Source organism: Callorhinus ursinus, unplaced genomic scaffold, assembly GCF_003265705.2.
Source record: "Callorhinus ursinus isolate GAN/ISIS: 27379988/994484 unplaced genomic scaffold, GSC_fseal_2.0 scaffold5, whole genome shotgun sequence".
NCBI lineage: Eukaryota > Metazoa > Chordata > Mammalia > Carnivora > Otariidae > Callorhinus > Callorhinus ursinus.
The window spans coordinates 30,189,177-30,208,801 of NW_027397067.1; the positions used below are offsets into that span (position 1 = coordinate 30,189,177).

The 19,625-nt window shown below is 40.7% G+C and overlaps 1 protein-coding gene and 1 long non-coding RNA gene across 2 annotated transcripts in view; one reads left to right on the forward strand and one right to left on the reverse strand.

The window, feature by feature from the left end:
• LOC141372736 (uncharacterized) overlaps nt 1-19,625 on the forward strand; it is an 823,585-nt gene that overhangs the window by 645,136 nt on the left and 158,824 nt on the right. The gene's annotated exons all lie outside the window — the stretch shown is intronic.
• PAG1 (phosphoprotein membrane anchor with glycosphingolipid microdomains 1) overlaps nt 8,211-19,625 on the reverse strand; it is a 134,967-nt gene continuing 123,552 nt past the window's right edge. The window contains exon 9 of the mRNA XM_025870765.2: nt 8,211-8,632. Coding sequence (XP_025726550.1) covers nt 8,264-8,632 — 369 coding nt within the window. The 3' untranslated portion in view covers nt 8,211-8,263. The remainder of the gene's footprint in view (nt 8,633-19,625) is intronic.

Below are 19,625 nucleotides of genomic sequence, written 5' to 3' on the forward strand. Positions count from 1 at the left end.
TGTGGGTTTGGGGGTACTTGGAGTTAAAGGGCCAGACATAAAGGAGTCAGGAGCTTGCCAAAGAAAACCCTTGCTTTCCCTTTTGGCGCCAAGGCCAGTCTGCAGTTATCAGGGAAGGGGACAGCCAGCGTCACTGATTTAAAACTCTTTGCTTGGAGATTCCTGCTGGGGTTACACCCCCCTCAGCCATCAAGCAAGTGGGTTTTCCTCATAGGCTGGGGGCATTATTTGCTGTCAGGTTACATTTCTTCACAAGAGTGACTAGCAGTTGGGTAGACATCGTCACAAATTTCCCAGGCTTGTGAAGATGGTCTGCTTGCACTTACAGAGCATTTAGCAGTTACTTGCTGGGTACCATGCTCGGTACCTCATTTAATCCCCAACACAACCCTGTTAGTAGGTGCTATACTAGTCCCCCTCACTTTATATGTGGAAATGGGTATGGAAAAGTCCAACAGCTTCCTCAAAGTTGTAGTGGAGCTGGGACTGAAAACTCGGGTCCTTTTCTGCAGTTTGCGATTCTAACCACTACACCTGGTCATCAGGCACATCCTCCTTCCTGGCACTGTGGTGAGCTGATTGCTAAAATCCCACAACTCTGGTTATGCCCTAAGGCATATACACTAGTATTTTTGACATTCCCAAAAAATTCCCAAATGAATTTTAACAAGCTTTTATATAAAACTGACTTTTATTGCAATTTAAAAAGAACAAAGACAATTTGATAAGTGCCTTTAATTACAATGTACCTGCTATTTACATGTAATTATACTTTTATACACAGCTTGAATAAGGTTCATTACATGTAAACTATAAGATATTACAAGTTAAACTCCAGCCTCTTGGGAACATTCAGAATAGAAGTACTATGGGCAGAAATACACAGAAAACAAATACCCATTTCAGTTCCTTACGTACCAATACTGGATGAATGATCAAGATTTGGCCACAGAAGAGAATTGTAATTATGTGTTAAATTGAAACTTATTCTTAACATGACTAACAGTATTGCTATTATTTAAACCCAAAACACAATAACTGGATCATTAAAAACAACACAACTTTAATTTATATAGCACCTTTCTTCCAGAGATAAAGCATTTGTATTTATATTATCTTATTTGTCCCCATAACATCCATATGAGGTAGGCAGTGGTTGGTATCATGATCCCCATTTTGTACATGGAGAAACTGAGGCACAGAGTAGTTAAATCATTTGTTCAAGGTCACACAGTAAAGTCAGTGCTGGAACAGGGAGCACAGAGCTGTGAGCTCATCTCTAAATCCAATGCTTCTCTTTAAGTTGTCCTCTCTGAGAATTTAATTCAATACCTCAATTCACTTTTCCAAGAAAAAAAATGTGCATTTTTTTCTCTCATAAAAATTGTTGAAAAACTATACTATAGGCAAGAAACAAGCACTCTGGGTCGGATGATAGGTTGATGCCACACTCTTTTAGTGAAGTCTTTTTGTTGGCTTTTTTTTTTTTTTATGAGAAGTTTCTTTTCCCAGTTACAACAAAGGTAGGTCTTTAAATGAAACATGTTCGAAAGGATGTATCTAGTCACCTATAAATTACAGCTGTAGTGGCCATATTATGCTTTTCATAAACCAGGGTTATTCCTGAGTTTACAAAGAAAATACCTAAAAATAATTTAAATCTTTGAGGTCTTTTTCATTTCTACACACTTACTATTTGCTCCTTAAGCAACTCAGGAGTGGTTGACAGGGAGCTGGGATCATACATTTCCCAGAGACGCACACAAACCGAGTGGGGTGGGAAGTCTTGCCCGTGCCACTTAGTTCAAATTTTAGGTCTAATCCCTGTCCTGCTCACCAACTCTCCCACCCCCCCATCAAATATGTAGTTGGTACTCTGAAAAATTTTTTAAATGTCAAAATCTGAGGCATTAAAGGACTTCTCAAATGCTTGTTGACTTGTACATAAAAGTCAGCTTGTCTGGCATTTTTCACATGCTTCTCCCTAAGAGGCAAGTCCGGCTAACAGTGCTGCCGCATTGCTGGGACTCCAGGAGGCAGTCATGGAGTAGCCCATCGGAATTGTTTCTAGCATGGCTCCAGGAAAAACAAGAAAAGCCTGTATTCAAAAAATAAGTACCCCCCCCCCAAAAAAAGGCAAGCAGGCTTACAGGATAGGTCATGAACATCATCTCAGATTCATTTATGGGCTTTACATTAAAAATACATAAAAATGTGTCGAAGGAATATTCAGAGACAGACTTGGCTTTTGGCTTTAGCCTCTTCACCTAGAGAAGGACAGGGCTGTCTTTCAGCGAAGCCTTTACTACCTAAATGGGATCTACGATTAATTTTTTTTTCTCCTTCAGTTTAAGAAGGGAAAAAGAAAGTTTGTTTTAAACTGATAGTTTCCAACTTGTTGAGTTAACAAACAAAGCCAAACCAGACATTCTGGCAACTCTGTTTGAGTCCTTGCAACAGAACGTTTTAAAGTTGTCTTCCACAGCCCCCTAGTGCCAACCATTCTCATGAAGGAGGTGGGTAAGAATGAACATGGTTTAGCAAAGCCCGTGCCAAATAATACCCAGCATCTGCTTCCCTAGGTGGGCCTGTGTGGCCTTGTCTCAGCAGCCTGTGACACAGGAAAATGTGAGCTGGGCAGAGCTGTTTGCTCACTGGGTGGTGGCGGGGAATGGTTCTGTGATCGCAGGCAGGATCTGTGATCTGAGGGTTGTGTCCACATGGGAAAAGATGTGTGGGAATGTGCCTCGAATAGCAGAGCGTGGTTGGGGTGGGGAAAAGGAGCAGGGGGTGCTGTGCGAAGTTGCAGCAGGAACCAAAGTGAGATGGGGAGAAAGAGTAGCTTCATATCCCCGTGCTGCAGACTTGCTCCTTAAAAGGACCAGAGTAAGGCAGGGGAAAACATTCCAAGATGTTGAAACCAATAAGAGAGATTTTCAGACTTAAAACGAAGGTTTAAAAATTCCGAGTACTGGAAACAATTTTCCCACTCTTGTGAGTTGGACAGTTTGACCATGACAAAGACCTCTGGAGACAATGAGTCCAAATGCTACTGTCATGGATTATTTATTTTTGAGCAAGAGGAGCACTTTGAAGTTGATCAGGACCACCTAAGAGATAACAGGTCACTTTTTTGAGAAACCATTTTTATGAGGAAAAAAATGCATGAACAATGAAATGCAAATTCCTATTTGTTTAGCTATATTTCAAACTTTCCCTGAAAACATGAGGTGCATTAATAATACATGATATTTAAAAGGTAACATTAAAACTGTTGCCAATCTAACACACAAGTCTGAGGAATGACCATTTACCAGCCTTTATAATCCATTACATAAGGTGATCTGAGACAACCAGAGTACATTACATTTTTTAAAAATACCCATAGCATATAAGTGGTGAGCAAAGAAAAATCTAATTTAAATGCATTAAGATAAATGATTACAACTGAATGCTTAAAACTTTGCCTTTTTAATAAAAATTGTAACATTTCTCATTTCATCTGGCATTAAGAGAAATCTGAACTACTGTTTCTTAGTTCAATAAGGAAGAACCTGGAAAAACAATGAATCCTTTATAAATATCAGAGACTGGATGTAAACAGAGTTGAAAATGAACAGTAGGGAAAAAAACACTTAAGAATATTTGTTCTCTTCTGGACCACGGCTTTTTAAATTTACTTTCATAATTTCAGATGAAGACTGATTTAGCATGGTTTTTGGACTGGTCTCTTTAAGTCAAACACTTTCTATGTGTGTTCAACTTGTCCAATGCCACTGTCAAGAATAATGTGCTTAAGAAAAGGTACAACACAGAGCAAGAAAAGACTACCACAGGACCAGGAATATAGATTTCACTGCCAAAAAAAAAAAAAGTCGTATTTGACATTATAGACACATGTTTCTATTTTTCACATCAGTCACTTATTAACACCAAACATTACACTTTAACTTCCCCCAATTACACAGTACAATAAGCCTGTCAGGGTTTCCAGGAAAGAACCATCAGTACCTACTGTGCCTCCAGCAGCCCAGACAAAGCTGGCTGGGGACCAGAAGCCAACACTTTCAGAAGAATGGCATCACTAGATCACACGGACTCATATTAACTAGTACAAGGAGCACTGAAAAAAATGTCATTTACTCATTTACAAAATGCTACTTGAGTCCTGCGCTGCAGTGCTGTGATTATCCACGTCCCCACCTCCAAGCCGTGTTCCGTCCGTCACACTACCTCACCGCTTGCTGGCTCTGCGCTAAACTCTCTCGTGGCTTCCAAAGAGAAGGAAAGACAGTGCAACTGAGTGATAACAGACCTCTGCTTCTGCCACCCGGTGGGGGGTCACCTTGCTGGGGCTCCATCCTGGCTCACGTGGCTCTTGGTGCTTTCTGCCAGATCTCTTCTTGACATGATCTCTGAGAAGGACACCTATTTACATTTCCTCCTGTCATGTTGAATATGTAACGAGCCACACATACGAGAAAACTACTTTAAAATATCACTGTTTTTCAGCTAAGAGAATTATGGATGCAATTTAGAATCTGAATTTATTAGAAAAATGATAATGAGGTAACTTAGGAAAGTTTTCTTGTAATTACTAAATGAAAACTGTTGGATAGCTTTTTATCTATTCTGCTTTTATGACAGTAGTCATCACACTAATAGGGTAGACATTCCAAATACATAATAGGATGTATCCTCACTAATCAGGCACCAGAACAACTTTATATATGTCTGTGTGTATATGTAAATATATATGTATAGTGTACATACACATACACAGTTTGTTACTGGTTAAAGTAAATGCCCTAATTGGAAAAATGAAATCTGAGAAATAGATCTAGTGACATCCTGAGGTTAAATTTTAGTTCTTTATGTGGACTACCTATTGTTAGCACTCAATTAAAATTAACTCTTGGATTCTGAGGGCAGATAAATCAGTAATTAGTCTTTTCCCCACAAAGGACAGCAGTACTTTTCAAAAGCTTTTAATAGACCTAATGATGCAGTTTAGTGCAGGACTGGAAAAAATATGTCTGTGGCCCACATATTAGAAAAAACTGCTTTCTTCTAGAATTTAAGATTTCCTCAAACATTTCACATAAAACAGGTCATACTCTCCTGCTGACTACATTTGAGAAACAGTAAAAGCAGCATAAAAAAATCTAAACTTTCAAAATACCTGACTAAAAGCAAAGATTCTACTTTTAGGCAAGATGAGTTTATAATTCTGACTTATAAAACAAAAAAAATTTCCAAAAGCTTATTTTAATTGTGAGATTTCACATAACCTCAATGATAACAATGCATAATATAGATGTTCAAGTTGAATAGTAAAAAAATTTTTTTATAATTACCTTTCATGCATTTAGCTGAACATGAAACTTTTTTCAAGCCATAGGCTTTTGTCCAACTCAAAGACTAGCACAGATTTTCAATGAATAAAGTAAAAAATGATGAAATTTATGAAATACTGTACGATAAGGTCAAAACCATGATGATGCATCAATAAATATACTTCCATAAGGTACCTAATGGTCTCAAGAGCAGAGCCAGGTCCTCAAGTTTACTCTGCTTCTCTCTCCCCCAACCCTCAGGCATTGTGCTATTACTTTTTCTTTTAGGATTTGTACTGGAGGGCCTTCTAGTTTCTTCTAAAATATACTTATAATACTTTAAATCGTAACTTAGCCCAGATTCTCAAATCAAGAGAGAGGTTTCAGTGCATATTTTATGGCTATATTGCATAGCCTTTATTTCAGAACTTCTGGGGGAAATTCTGATAATGAAATTTCAAGATGATAGAACTATAAAGAACTTTTCTCTCTAGAAATGATTTTACACTTTAGAGATCATATTCACTTCCCTGGCAATAAGTAAAGACATTATGAAAGACAGTAAAACTTTTGAGTGGTCAGGTGCTCATAAAGGACATTATTGCAGCAAGCACAATACTAGGTATGCGATGTGACACGGCCATCAGCAGGAGCTAAAGAAACCCCATGGTGTAGAGATTGGTGGGTCAAACTCATTAATACTAAGTAAGCAAAGAAAATCACCAGGCAAAAACAGTGCGTACGAAAGATACGAATTCAGAGAGCAAGGACCTTGGCACCTTCCTGGTAACCTTTCCCCCAACCCAACGGTATTCTGCCATCTCCTCCTGGTCAGTGATGATTGTGCTTAGGCTCATGAGGTCTTCATGGGAGAGGCCAGGCTGACTGCAAACTACTGACCACCAAGGAGTTTACCCCGGCAAAGCTGACTTCACAATTTCAGAAATGTATTACGGAGCAGTCACAAAATCCGGCCACGAACGCGAGGGATGGGAAAGGCATGCCCGTGAGCTGGTCCCTACCATTTGCAGGGTCCTTCATCCTCCCGGTCGCGTCCTTTGTCAGAAGGAGTGAAAAGTCTGACAAGCCAGAGATGGCACAGCAGTACACAATAATTGCCTTTTTTTTTTTAATCAGTGTAGGCAAGGGTCCCTTGCTATAGTCACACCGCATAATAGCAGGGCCCTTTTCAGATGAAAAGTGAACAAGTTTCCCAGTGTTGGCCTTATAAAATCTAAAGAGATGATTAAATTCAAACCAGGCTGAGCTCTTAATAGGAGTTATTTCAGTCACTGATTTTTGTAAAATGAAGGGAAAAAAGAATCCCAATAGGCAATTTGCATTTGCAAGCACTGGATTGCAGAATCCACCACTAAATTTTCTTAAAAATGTAGCTAAATCTTAATGGAGTTATAATACCTTCATGAGGTTAATAATGCAGTCATCCCTAGTCCTATTTCATTCTTCCATTTTTTTTTTTTTTTACCATTTCAAATATTTCAGTATAGCCCACCACAAGTCACTGAAAATGATCATTTATGTTCATTCCACTTATTTCTCTAGTGAGCCAGATGACTTTGACCACGGCTCCAAGTACCATTTGAAAAGTCTTTAAAAACCTTCAATATTTTAAACACTTGATTAGAAAACAGATAACTACGTGTAATTACCTAGCTTATGTGCTTTATGGTGTTTTTTCAAAATGAGAGTATAAATCATTGTACATAAAATCAAAATAGTTAATATACATTTTTTTCTGGCAGTTTCTAGAAATTAGGCGTTAAACCTAAAACATCTTATAAATTTATATAACAAAAATAAATGTTTACATTTTAATTTTAGATAGATTACCTTAGCGTAGCAGTTCACTTAGGAAATCTCACACTGTTGGTGTGGCAGCAGGGGTCATCAGAAATACACATTCAAGTCCACAGCCCTTCAGAGACGGACGCCATGGCTGCCGTCCAAATATGTGGTCTGTGTCCCAACACAAAGATTAAGGCTGTTTCAGAGGAATGAACTCTAGGCTAAAACAAGTATAGAAGTACCACAATATTCATTGAAAATACTGAAAAGGCTCTGAAGAGTTTCACATACTGGGGGGGAGGGGTGTGGGGAGGGAACCGCTTTGACTAGAAAAATAAAATGAAGCATCTAAAAATGACTTCAAGTACTTTGGGAGAGGCTGCTGATGTGGAGTGCCCAAATCAGGAGGAAGGAAGGTCTAAGAAGCTTGCGGGGGGTGGGGGGGGGGCAGTCCCAGGCCGGCACACCTGCAGGGTCCTTTTTTTCCCAGGTGCAGCTCTTGGAAGAGGACTGGGGAGCTGCCAGTAACCAGCAACCACAGTTTCTTACCATCTTAAAACACCGAAGTTGAAGGCAAAGGCCAAGCCTTGGGGGGGAATTTTCTTGGAATGAACCATTAGAAGCTGGAAGATTTCAAGGGGGAAGAAGGCCATACATTTAAATGTGAGGAGCAGATAGAGAAAGAAAAAAGGAAGAAAGGCAGAAAAACCTGGCTCTTGTGAATGGCAGTATGTCAGGCAGGTGGAGTCGTGGTTCTTGATGAATGCAGTTCTTCCTTGCAGCTTGGCTTTCCTCACTCACAGGGTGAAACCATGGACAGCTGGGATCTTTCCAGAGGGTGAGAGTGCACAAGGGAGATGTGCTTGGGTGTTGCCAGTGCCCCCTGGCAAGCAGGGGCACAGTCGGGTGCAGTCAGGTACGTACCTCACCGTTTCCAACCCCGGGAAACAGTCTCTACATCTTCAATTGTGGTCGGATTACTAGAGCAGCATATAAAGTAGGCGTTGATGTTGCTTCTTGTCTTCCACAGAAGAAATGCCCCCCCCCCCCCCCCCCCCCCCCCCCCCCCCCCCCGCCCCAGCCGGCTGCTCATATGCTGTGTGGGCTTGTCTTCTGGGTTGCTAGAGCCTGGTGATATCTCTGCATTGCTGCAAGTCCCCAATGCTCTCATAGTCATTCTCCTTTGGGAAAAGGCCACGTTGGCCGTGGGTCTCTGGGGTGGCCTTGTCTTCCTCTCTGTTTAGAGTTTGTATTGCTTCGTAATCAGGCTCGGGCTCCTCACTGGGTCTTACTGCTGGTGGAAGTGTGCTGACGCTGTTTGGAGTTTTCTCCAAGTCTTTAACAGTAGCGTAGAGATCATTACAGGAAGAGGGGGATCTCTGAGTGGCTCTTTGGATGGAGGTGTTGCTGGACTCTGGTGCTTTGAGAGACTGTCCTGATTTACTCCCTGACTGTCCAGGTTTATTTACTGATGAATACATGGCTGAGATCTAGAAAACAAAGGGTGAATTAAATAAGCTTCAAGTTTCACTTCTCCCTCCCCCTTTATAGTGACAAGCTAGATATTTAGCTCTGTAGGCAGGTGTGTGTCCCTTTAAGGTTGTGGGGTTTTTTTTTTTTTTTTCCCAAGTCCCCCCCCCCCCCAGCTTTAGTGAGAAATCACTGACATATGACTTAATGTAAGTTAAAGGGGTACATGGTTATTTGACACATATATATACTGTGAAGTGATTACCGCCAAGGTCAGTTAACTCCTTCATTGCCATAATTACCATTTTTTTGTGTGTGTGGTGATAACATTTAAGATCTACCCTACAACTTTCAAGAATGATAGTATACTACTTTTAATTACAGTCACTATGATCTATATTAGAGCCCCAGAACTTATTCAGCTTATAGCTGGGGAGTTTGTACCCTTTGACCAACATGTCCCCATCTCCCCTACTCCCCAAACCCTGGCAACACCATTCTATTTGCTATTTCTGAGTTTGGCTTTTTTAGATTCCACATGTAGGTGAGAACATATAGTATTTGTATTTCTCTGTGTGACTTATTTCACTTAGCATAATGCTCTCAAGGTCTAGCCAAGTCGTCACAAAAGGCAGAATTCCCTTCTTTTTCATGACTGAATAATATTCCTGTGTGTGTGTGTGTGTGTGTGTGTGTGTGTGTGTGTGTGTACACATGTATTTCTATATACAAATGTGTATTTATAGCGTGTGTGCGTCTATGTCTATCTGACATTTTCTTTGTCCATTCATTGGCTGATAAACCCTTAGGTTGTTTCCATGTCTTGGCTATTATGAATAATGCTGCAAAGAACATGAGGGTGAAGATATTGTCTTCAAGACAGTGATTTCATTTCCCTCAGATATAAACACAGAAGTGGATTGTTTCTTGCCTGTACTAATCCTGGAGTATACTTCTAGAGAACAGTTATATATGGTATCTTCAACTTTGCAAGTAGACCAGCCATATTGGCACAACTCCGTGAAAACCAGGTTCTCTCTGGGTCTTCTGAGGGGCGTGAGGAGAGCAGGTGGAACAGGAAGTTCAGGAGGCCCCTGGGACCTGACTACAGTATATCATGTTTTATCTGATTTCTATTATCAGAATGCTATTTCACCTGAAAAAGAGCTCTGCTGCTTTAAGAAACAAGGGCAGAAAATATGTTAGATGAATGGTTTGCAAAATGTGGGCTTCGAACTGGCAGCAGCAGGATCTGGGAATTTATTAGAAAGGTTAAGTCCTCGGGCTCCAACCCAGAAGTATTGAATCAGAAACTCAGGGGCATGGGGCCCAGCATGCCCACTAAAGTATGAGAACCACCGAATTAGACTCTCTGACCCACTCTTTCTGTATCAAAGTGGCCTGAAAAGTAGGTCCTGGATTCTGGTTGGCAATACACATAGATCTGTAAAAGTCTCATTTTCCATTAGTTTTCAACTTCATCGCATATTACTGGTTAAATAGACATTTACAGACAGGGCTAAGTTTTCTTCAGTGGGAAAAATTTATTCTTATTTGCAACCAGCCAACTCAGAAATGAAATTTGGAGACAACTGACTTACAGGGCACTCTTTCCTATGGGAAGAGTGGGCTACTGTCCAGGCACACCTACTCAGTCTTGCTAATATACCCCATATAACCTCTACTATCAAGAGGGATTTAATTCTCGTTGGTAATGATAGATTAAACATACTGATTAAGAGATTTTTTTAAGAGATCTTTTTGAGGGTTATTATTTTATTGTTAGAAATCATGGTTGGAAATAAGCAGAAATATCCTTCATTACCTCTATCTTGGCCATAATGACTGATTGATTCAAAACACCCAGGAAATACATGAACATGCCTCCTGACAGATGCTTGGCTTCCCAAGTGCGGAGAGAGATTCTCTTGCCTTCACATATCTCACATACTGTGGATGAAGTTTCCAGCTGGCCTCAAAAGCTTCTCAAGACAGGCCTGCCGCACACACGCTAACTGGTCATTTGCATGAGAACTTTCCACTGCAGCCTGGGGGCTCTGTTTTGCCAGGCTTTGACAATCCAAACATTTGGAGCTAAAGAAATAATCTTTGGAAACTCTTGCCATGTTGCTCTGACCCTTTTAATACTAGGGTATTAATATTAGGAATTATTAAACTGACATTCTCACCTTAGAGATTTTAGTGGAAAAATTACTCTTGAAATGAAGATTTAGAATTTCTTTGAAATTAGGAAGAATTAAAGTAAATCATCTGCTTTTCCTAGTAAGGTGCAAACATATGGAACTGAATATCTAAAAGGTGGTCCAGATAGATGGTGGTAAATCATAGACGACAGTGAAAAGGGGAGTCAGCATACTAGCTACACACTCTTCACCTTCAGGGGGAACATCAAGGACAAACACACCTTTTCCTACCTTGTAACAATGGGGGTTGGCCCCTTTCAGCTTCTCTCCTCAACTCTCTTCCCCACAATGCCTGCCATTAATGCCCCTACTCTTTATAATTACTTGGGTTTTCTTGGGCTTTATATTCTTTTTAGAAAGTTACAGGCTCTTTTCATTAACTTGCAACTTCATATTATCTCTGGGCAGGAACCTACTGTGCAGATGATGTCGTAAATTTTAACACTTATATAGAAGATTCTCAAGTCTTCCGATGTTCTGTTTGAGTATTTGCCTTCTAGGACTATTACTTCTATTTTGTAGATAGGTTTCTTTCAAGCCCCCTTGCTATTTAGCTTCACAGTTTTTCTCTTTTAAATCTTTCATCTTTATTATTCAGGCTGTAAATTGTTACTATATTCTCATAAATTACTCTCTACCTTTTCCCCATTTCTCTTTCTATAAGCAACCCTTTTCCCCATCATTTTGCTAAATTGGGATAATAGTACTGAAAACTCAGATCTCAGTTTCCAGTCTGGACTAACATTCTATTACATAAATACAGAAATAAGTGACTTCCATAATTATTTTTTCTAAAACATCTTCCTAAAATGACTATATGTGAATCACAGTTCTTTTAATCTATGTTAAAAATTCATCAGTATACCTAAGTCCTATTTTCTGAAACAACAAACAATGTAAGATTAGAAGAAAAGGAATTTAAAATTTTACTTGTCTCAACATATTTTAAAGGACTGGTTTCCAGATCTCTCATATATTCTACTCTCTTGTCCCAGGTGGGAGGGCTGTGGTGCAGTGTGGACGACAGACGTCTGGGAGAAGGCAAAGGAGTGGCCACAGGCCTGGCAGGAGGGCACACTGCCTTAGTCTGGGGAGGGGCGTGCACTGCGCCCACGAAGAGAGTGAGAGAAACCAGGGGAGCTGCGGACAGTGAGGAAATGGGGTGTTTAGGATGATGTCCAGGGTTCTGGCTTGTGCGACCAGGTGGCTAGATGGCAAGTCCTTTCCTCGGGGCAGGAAACACAGAAGCAAGTGGGCAACATTACCTACAGAAAGCTCTTCTGCTCTTTGAACTTCCAATGTGGGATTGTAGTCTATTTCCTATTTTAATACTCCATGCAAAGTGCAATAGGAGGGGACGTACCTTCATATGTATGTCATTTTTGTACATGTACCAAATTTATCATGCTAGGAATTCCAGACAGAAGCTATATGCAGCTAGATAAATGAAGGTGTTCAGCTCTCTGAGCCTAGCTTGATATTACATGTGTGTGTATATACATATATATGTGTGTATATACTGGATTGTATAAGTTTAACGCGTCACTGAGAAATCTAACCGGTGGGGGCGGAGCAAGATGGCGGAGGAGTAGGAGCCCTGGATTTCGTCTGGTCTCAGGAATTCAGCTGAATAGGGATCAAACCATTCTGAACACCTACGAATTCAACAGGAGATCGAAGAGAAGAATAGCAACAACTCTCTGAACAGAAATGCGACCACTTTCTGGAAGGTAGGACGTGCGGAGAAGTGAATCTGTGACGATATTCGGGAGGATAGACAGCGGGGGAGGGGGCCTCCGTTGGTCGCTTCTGGTAAGTGATAGAGCCGCGGAGCACAAAATCGGAACTTTTAGAAGTCGGCTCCGCTGAGGGACGTCGCTCCAGTGGCTAAGCGGGGGGTGGAACCCTCGTGGGACATTGTGGTCTCAGGACCCTCAGGGTCACAGAAAGACCAGGGGTGCCTGAGTGCGGCAGAGCTCCCAGGTATCGGAGCGGGGAAGCCGGCTGCTGAGACGGAGCCGAGGCGCGGGCTCTCAGCTCGGGGTTGCCATAAACTGTGATCTGCGGCCCAGTCGGGCCACTGCTCCTGCAGCAGGGACCCAACAAGCGGCAGATCTGGGGAGACTCCCCTTCCTCCCCCAGGAGGAGTGGTGTGGGAGTGCACCGCAGGGATCTGTTGGGTTTGGAGACTCCACACGGGGCCGGGTGCCAGAGATAGAAACGCTCGGTCACAGGCCAGGTGAGCACGCAGTGCGGCCAGAGACCAGAGAGACGGGAGTGACTGCTTTTCTCTGGGGTCGCACTGAAGAGCAGGGCCCCGAGTTCTCAGCTCCTCCAGGTGGAGATTGGGAGGCCACCATTTTCATTCCTCCAAAGCTGTACCGAGAGCTTGCAGGGAACAAAAGGTCCTGAGAGCAAACCCGAGCAGCTTGCTTAGCCCGGACCGACAAGGGCGGGGCAATTCCGCCTCTGGCAAAGACATTTGATTTGGGAACCACGGCAACAGGCCCCAGAAGATCAGCACGAAGAGCCTGCAAGCCAAGACCCAAGTTTACCGATCAAGGAGAATGGGAGAATTCCAGCGCTAGGGGAATACTGCACATAGAATTCATGGCTTTTTTTTACCATGAGTCATTAGTTTTTCAAAGTTAATTTTTTTAACTTTTTTTTTAAATTTTTCTTTTTCCCTTTTTCAACCAACATCTTATCAATCCCTTTTTTAAAAAAAACTTTTCATTTTTCATTTTTAGAGTCATTTTACCCCTTCATGGTAGTTACCCTTATTTTTGGCATATATATATAAGTTGTCCTCTCTTTAAAATTTTGAGATACAGTTTCTTCTAACGGATCAAAATATACCCTAAATCACTAGTGTATGGCTTTGTTCTAGTCTCCTGCCTGATCACATTCTCTCCCTTTTTTTTAAATCTTTTCTTTTTTCAAACTTCTTATCAATTCCTTTTATAAAATCTTTTATAATTTTCATCTTTACAGTCATCTTCCATCCTTCATTGTATCAACCCTTATTTTGTACATGTATAAGTCTTTCTTCCTTTAAAATTTTAGGAGGCACTTTTTTCTAACACCAAAATATGCCCCAAATCTAGTGTGTGGCACTGATCTATGCACTAGCCTGATCATATTTGATCATATTGTTTTTTTGTATTGTTCTGTTTTTGTTTTTATCTTTTTCTTTTTTTCTCTTTTTTCTTTCTTTCCCTTTCTTTTCCCTGGTTTCAGGTCTTTTCTGATTTGTATAGAGTATATTTGCTGGAGACGTTGTTAACCTGTTAGCATTTTGTTCTCTCATTCATCTATTCTCCTCTGGACAAAATGACAAGACGAAAAAAATCACCTCAGCAAAAAGAACAAGAGGTAGTATCGTCTGCCAGGGACCTACTCAATACAGACATTAGCACGATGTTGGACCTAGAGTTCAGATTCATGACTTTAAAGATACTAGCTGGGCTTGAAAATTTCTCCTTTCTGGAGAAATAAAAGAACTAAAATCTAACCAAGTCGAAATCAAAAAGGCTATTAATGAGGTGCAATAAAAAATGGGGGCACTAACTGCTAGGATAAATGAGACAGAAGAGAGAATCAGTGATATAGAAGACCAAATGATGGAAAATAAAGAGGCTGAGAAAAAGAAACAACTACAGGATCACGAGGGCAGAATTTGATAGAGAAGCGATATGATAAGATGAAACAACATTAGAATAATTGGGATCCCAGAAGAAGAAGAAAGAGAGAGAGGGGCAGAAGGTATATTGGAGCAAATAATAGCAGAGAACTTCCCGAGTGTGGGGAAGGAAACAGGCATCAAAATCCAGGAGGCACAGAGAACCTCTCTCAAAATCAATAAAAATAGATCAACACCCCGACATCTAATAGTAAAACTTACAAGTCTAAGAGACAAAGAGAAAATTCTGAAAGCAGCTCGGGAGAAGAGATATGTAACCTACAATGGTAGAAACATTAGATTGGCAACAGACCTATCCACAGAGACCTGGCAGGCCAGAAAGGACTGGCATGATATCTTCAGAGCACTAAACGAGAAAAATATGCAGCTGAGAATACTATATCCAGCTAGGCTGTCACTGAAAATAGAAGGAGAGATAAAAAGCTTTCAGGACAAACAAAAACTAAAGGAATTTGCAAACATGAAACCAGCCCTACAAGAAATATTGAAAGGGGTCCGCTAAGCAAAAAGAGAGCCTAAAAGCAGCATAGATCAGAAAGGAACACAGACAATACACAGTAACAGTCACCTTACAGGCAATACAATGGCACTAAATTCATATCTTTCAATAGTTACCCTGAATGTAAATGGGCTCAATGCCCCAATCAAAAGACACAGGCTATCAGATTGGATTAAAAAACAAGACCCATCAATATGCTGTCTGCAAGAGACTCATTTTAGATCCAAAGACACCCCCACATTGAAAGTGAGGGGGTGGAAAACCATTTACCATACTAATGGACACCAAAAGAAAGCTGGGGTGGCAATCCTATCAGACAAATTAGATTTTAAAACAAAGACTGTAATAAGAGATGAAGAAGGACACCATATCCTACTTAAGGGTCTATCCAACAAGGAGAGCTAACAATTGTAAATATCTATGCCCCTAACATGGGAGCAGCCAATTATATAAGGCAATTAATAACAAAAGCAAAGAAACACATTGACAACAATACAATAATAGTGGGGGACGTTAATACCCCCCCGACTGAAATGGACAGATCATCTAAGCAAAAGAGCAACAAGGAAATAAAGACTTTAAATGACACACTGGACCAAATGGACTTCACAGACATATTCAGAACATTCCATCCCAAAGCAACGGAATACACATTCTTCTCTAGTGCCCATGGAACATTCTCCAGAATAGATCACATCCTAGGTCACAAATCAGATCTCAACCAGTACCAAAAGACTGGGATTTTTTCCTGCATATTTTCAGACCACAATGCTTTGAAACTAGAACTCAGCCACAAGAGGAAAGTCGGAAAGAACTCAAATACATGGAGGCTAAAGAGCATCCTACTAAAGAATGAATGGGTCAACCAGGAAATTAAAGAAGAATTTAAAAAAATTCATGGAAACCAATGAAAATGAAAACGCAACTGTTCAAAATCTTTGGGATACAGCAAAGGCAGTCCTGAGAGGAAAGTATATAGCAATACAAGCCTTTCTCAAGAAACAAGAGAGGTCTCAAATACACAACCTAACCCTCCACCTAAAGGAGCTGGAGAAAGAACAGCAAATAAAGCCTAAACCCAGCAGGAGAAGAGAAATAATAAAGATCAGAGCAGAAATCAATGAAATAGAAACCAAAAGAACAGTAGCAGATCAACAAAACTAGGAGCTGGTTCTTTGAAAGAATTAACAGGATTGATAAACCCCTGGCCATACTTACCAAAAAGAAAAGAGAAATGACCCAAATCAACAAAATCATGAATGAAAGAGGAGAGATCACAACCAACACCAAAGAAATACAAACAATTATAAGAACATATTATGAGCAACTCTATGCCAGCAAATTAGAGAACCTGGAAGAAATGGGTGCATTCCTAGAGATGTATCAACTACCAAAATTGAACCAGGAAGAAATAGAAAACCTGAACAGACCTATAACCACTAAGGAAATTGAAGCAGTCATCAAAAATCTCCCAAGAAACAAAAGCCCAGGGCCAGATGGCTTCCCAGGGGAATTCTATCAGACATTTAAAGAAGAATTAATACCTATTCTCCTGAAACTGTTCCAAAAAATAGAAATGGAAGGAAAACTTCCAGACTCATTTTATGAGGCCACCATTACCTTGATCCCAAAACCAGACAAAGACCCCATCAAAAAGGAGAATTACAGACCAATATCCTTGATGAACATGGATGCAAAAATTCTCACCAAAAAACTAGTCAATAGGATCCAACAGTACATTAAAAGAATTATTCACCATGACCAAGTGGGATTTATCCCTGGGCTGCAAGGTTGGTTCAACATCTGCAAATCAATCAACGTGATACAATACATTAACAAAAGAAAGAACAAGAATCATATGATCCTCTCAATAGATGCAGAAAAAGCATTTGACAAAGTACAGCATCCTTTCTTGATCAAAACTCTTCAGAGTATAGGGATAGAGGGTACATACCTCAATATCCTAAAAGCCATCTATGAAAAACCTACAGCAAACATCATTCTTAATGGGGAAAAGCTGAGAGCTTTTCCCCTAAGGTCAGGAACCCGGCAGGGAGGTCCATTATCACCACTCCTATTCAACATAGTATTCGAAGTCCTAGCCACAGCAATCAGAAAACAAAAAGAAATCAAAGGCATCCAAATCGGCAAAGAGGAAGTCAAACTCTCACTCTTTGCAGGTGATATGATACTGTATGTGGAAAACCCAAAAGACTCCACCCCAAAACTGCTAGAACTCATACAGGAATTCAGTAAAGTAGCAGGATAGAAAATCAATGCACAGAAATCAGTGGCATTCCTATACACCAACAAGACAGAAGAGAGACAAATCAAGGAGTCTATCCCATTTACAATTGCACCCAAAACCATAAGATACCTAGGAATAAATTTAACCAAAGAGGCAAAGGATCTGTACTCAGAAAACTATAAAATACTCATGAAAGAAATTGAAGAAGACACAAAGAAATGGAAAAACGTTCCATGCTCATGGATTGGATGAACAAACATTGTGAAGATGTCAATGCTACCTAGAGCAATCTACACATTCAATGCAATCCCCATCAAAATACCATCCACTTTTTTCAAAGAAATGGAACAAATAATCCTAAAATTTGTATGGAACCAGAAGAGACCCCAAATAGCCAGAGGAATACTGAAAAAGAAAAGCAAAGCTGGCGGCATCACAATTTCCGACTTCCAGCTCTATTACAAAGCTGTCATCATCAAGACAGTATAGTACTGGCACAAAAACAGACACATAGATCAATGGAACAGAATAGAGAGCCCAGAAATGGACGCTCAACTCTATGGTCAACTCATCTTTGACAAAGCAGGAAAGAATGTCCAATGGCAAAAAGACAGTCTCTTCAACAAATGGTGTTGGGACAATTGGACAGCCACATGCAGAGAATGAAACTGGACCATTTCCTTACACCACACACAAAAATAGACTCCAAATGGTTGAAAGACCTAAACGTGAGACAGGAGTCCATCAAAATCCTAAAGGAGAACACAGGCAGCAACCTCTTCGACCTCAGCCGCAGCAACTTCTTCCTAGAAACATTGCCAAAGGCAAGGGAAGCCAGGGCAAAGATGAACCATTGGGATTTCATCAAGATAAAAAGCTTTTGTACAGCAAAAGAAACAGTCCACAAAACCAAAAGACAACCGACAGAATGGGAGAAAATATTTGCAAATGACAGATAAAGGGCTAGTATCCAAAATCTATAAAGAACTTATCAAACTCAACACCCAAAGAACAAATAATCCAATCATGAAATGGGCAAAAGACATGAACAGACATTTTTCCAAAGAAGACATCCAAATGGCCAACAGGCACATGAAAAAGTGCTCAACATCGCTCGGCATCAGGGAAATCCAAATCGAAACCTCAATGAGATACCACCTCACACCAGTCAGAATGGCTAAAATGAACAAGTCAGGAAACGACAGATGTTGGCGGGGATGCGGAGAAAGGGGAACCCTCCTACACTGTTGGTGGGAATGCAAGCTGGTGCAGCCACTCTGGAAAACAGTATGGAGGTTACTCAAACAGTTGAAAATAGAGCCACCATATGATCCAGCAATTGTACTATTGGGTATTTACCACAAAGATACAAATGTAGGGATCCGAAGGGGTACGTGCACCCCCATGTTTATAGCAGCAATGTCCACAATAGCCAAACTGTGGAAAGAGCCAAGATGTCCATCGGCAGATGAATGGATAAAGAAGAAGTGGTATATATACACAATGGAATATTATGCAGCCATCAAAAGGAATGAGATCTTGCCATTTGCAATGATGTGGATGGAACTGGAGGGTGTTATGCTGAGTGAAATAAGTCAATCAGAGAAAGACATGTATCATATGACCTCACTGATATGAGGAATTCTTAAACTCAGGAAACAAACTGAGGGTTGCTGGAGTGGTGGGGGGTGGGAGGGATGGGGTGGCTGGGTGATAGACATTGGGGAGGGTATGTGCTATGGTGAGCGCTGTGAATTGTGCAAGACTGTTGAATCACAGATCTGTACTTCTGAAACAAATAATGCAACATATGTTAAGAAAAAAGAAAAAAGACGATAGCAGGAGGGGAAGAATGAAGGGGAGTAAGTCGGAGGGGGAGACGAACCATGAGAGACGATGGACTCTGAAAAACAAACTGAGGGTTCTAGAGGGGAGGAGGGTGGGGGGCTGGGTTAGCCTGGTGATGGGTATTAAAGAGGGCACATTCTGCGTGGAGCACTGGGTGTTATGCACAAAGAATGAATCAGGGAACACTACATCAAAAAGTAATGATGTAATGTATGGTGATTAACATAAGAAAAAAAAAAAGACATCTAACCGGTGAGTCTTTAGCCTGGGACTTGGGAGAATACACATTTCTCTCCTGTTGGCCACTATGTCTGACTCTTGCGCCAGCCTGGAATTGTACTTCCTGGAGTTACCTGCTCTCGGCCTCTGAAATTTCTCATTAAAACCTTCCTCCTCCATCTCCCAGGCTGGATTAAATTCCCTATACCCACCTGTTCCAATTTCCTATATTTTCTAACCCATGATTAATTTCCTTCACAGGTGATCTTCCTGACTGCTCAACTAAAGCTCT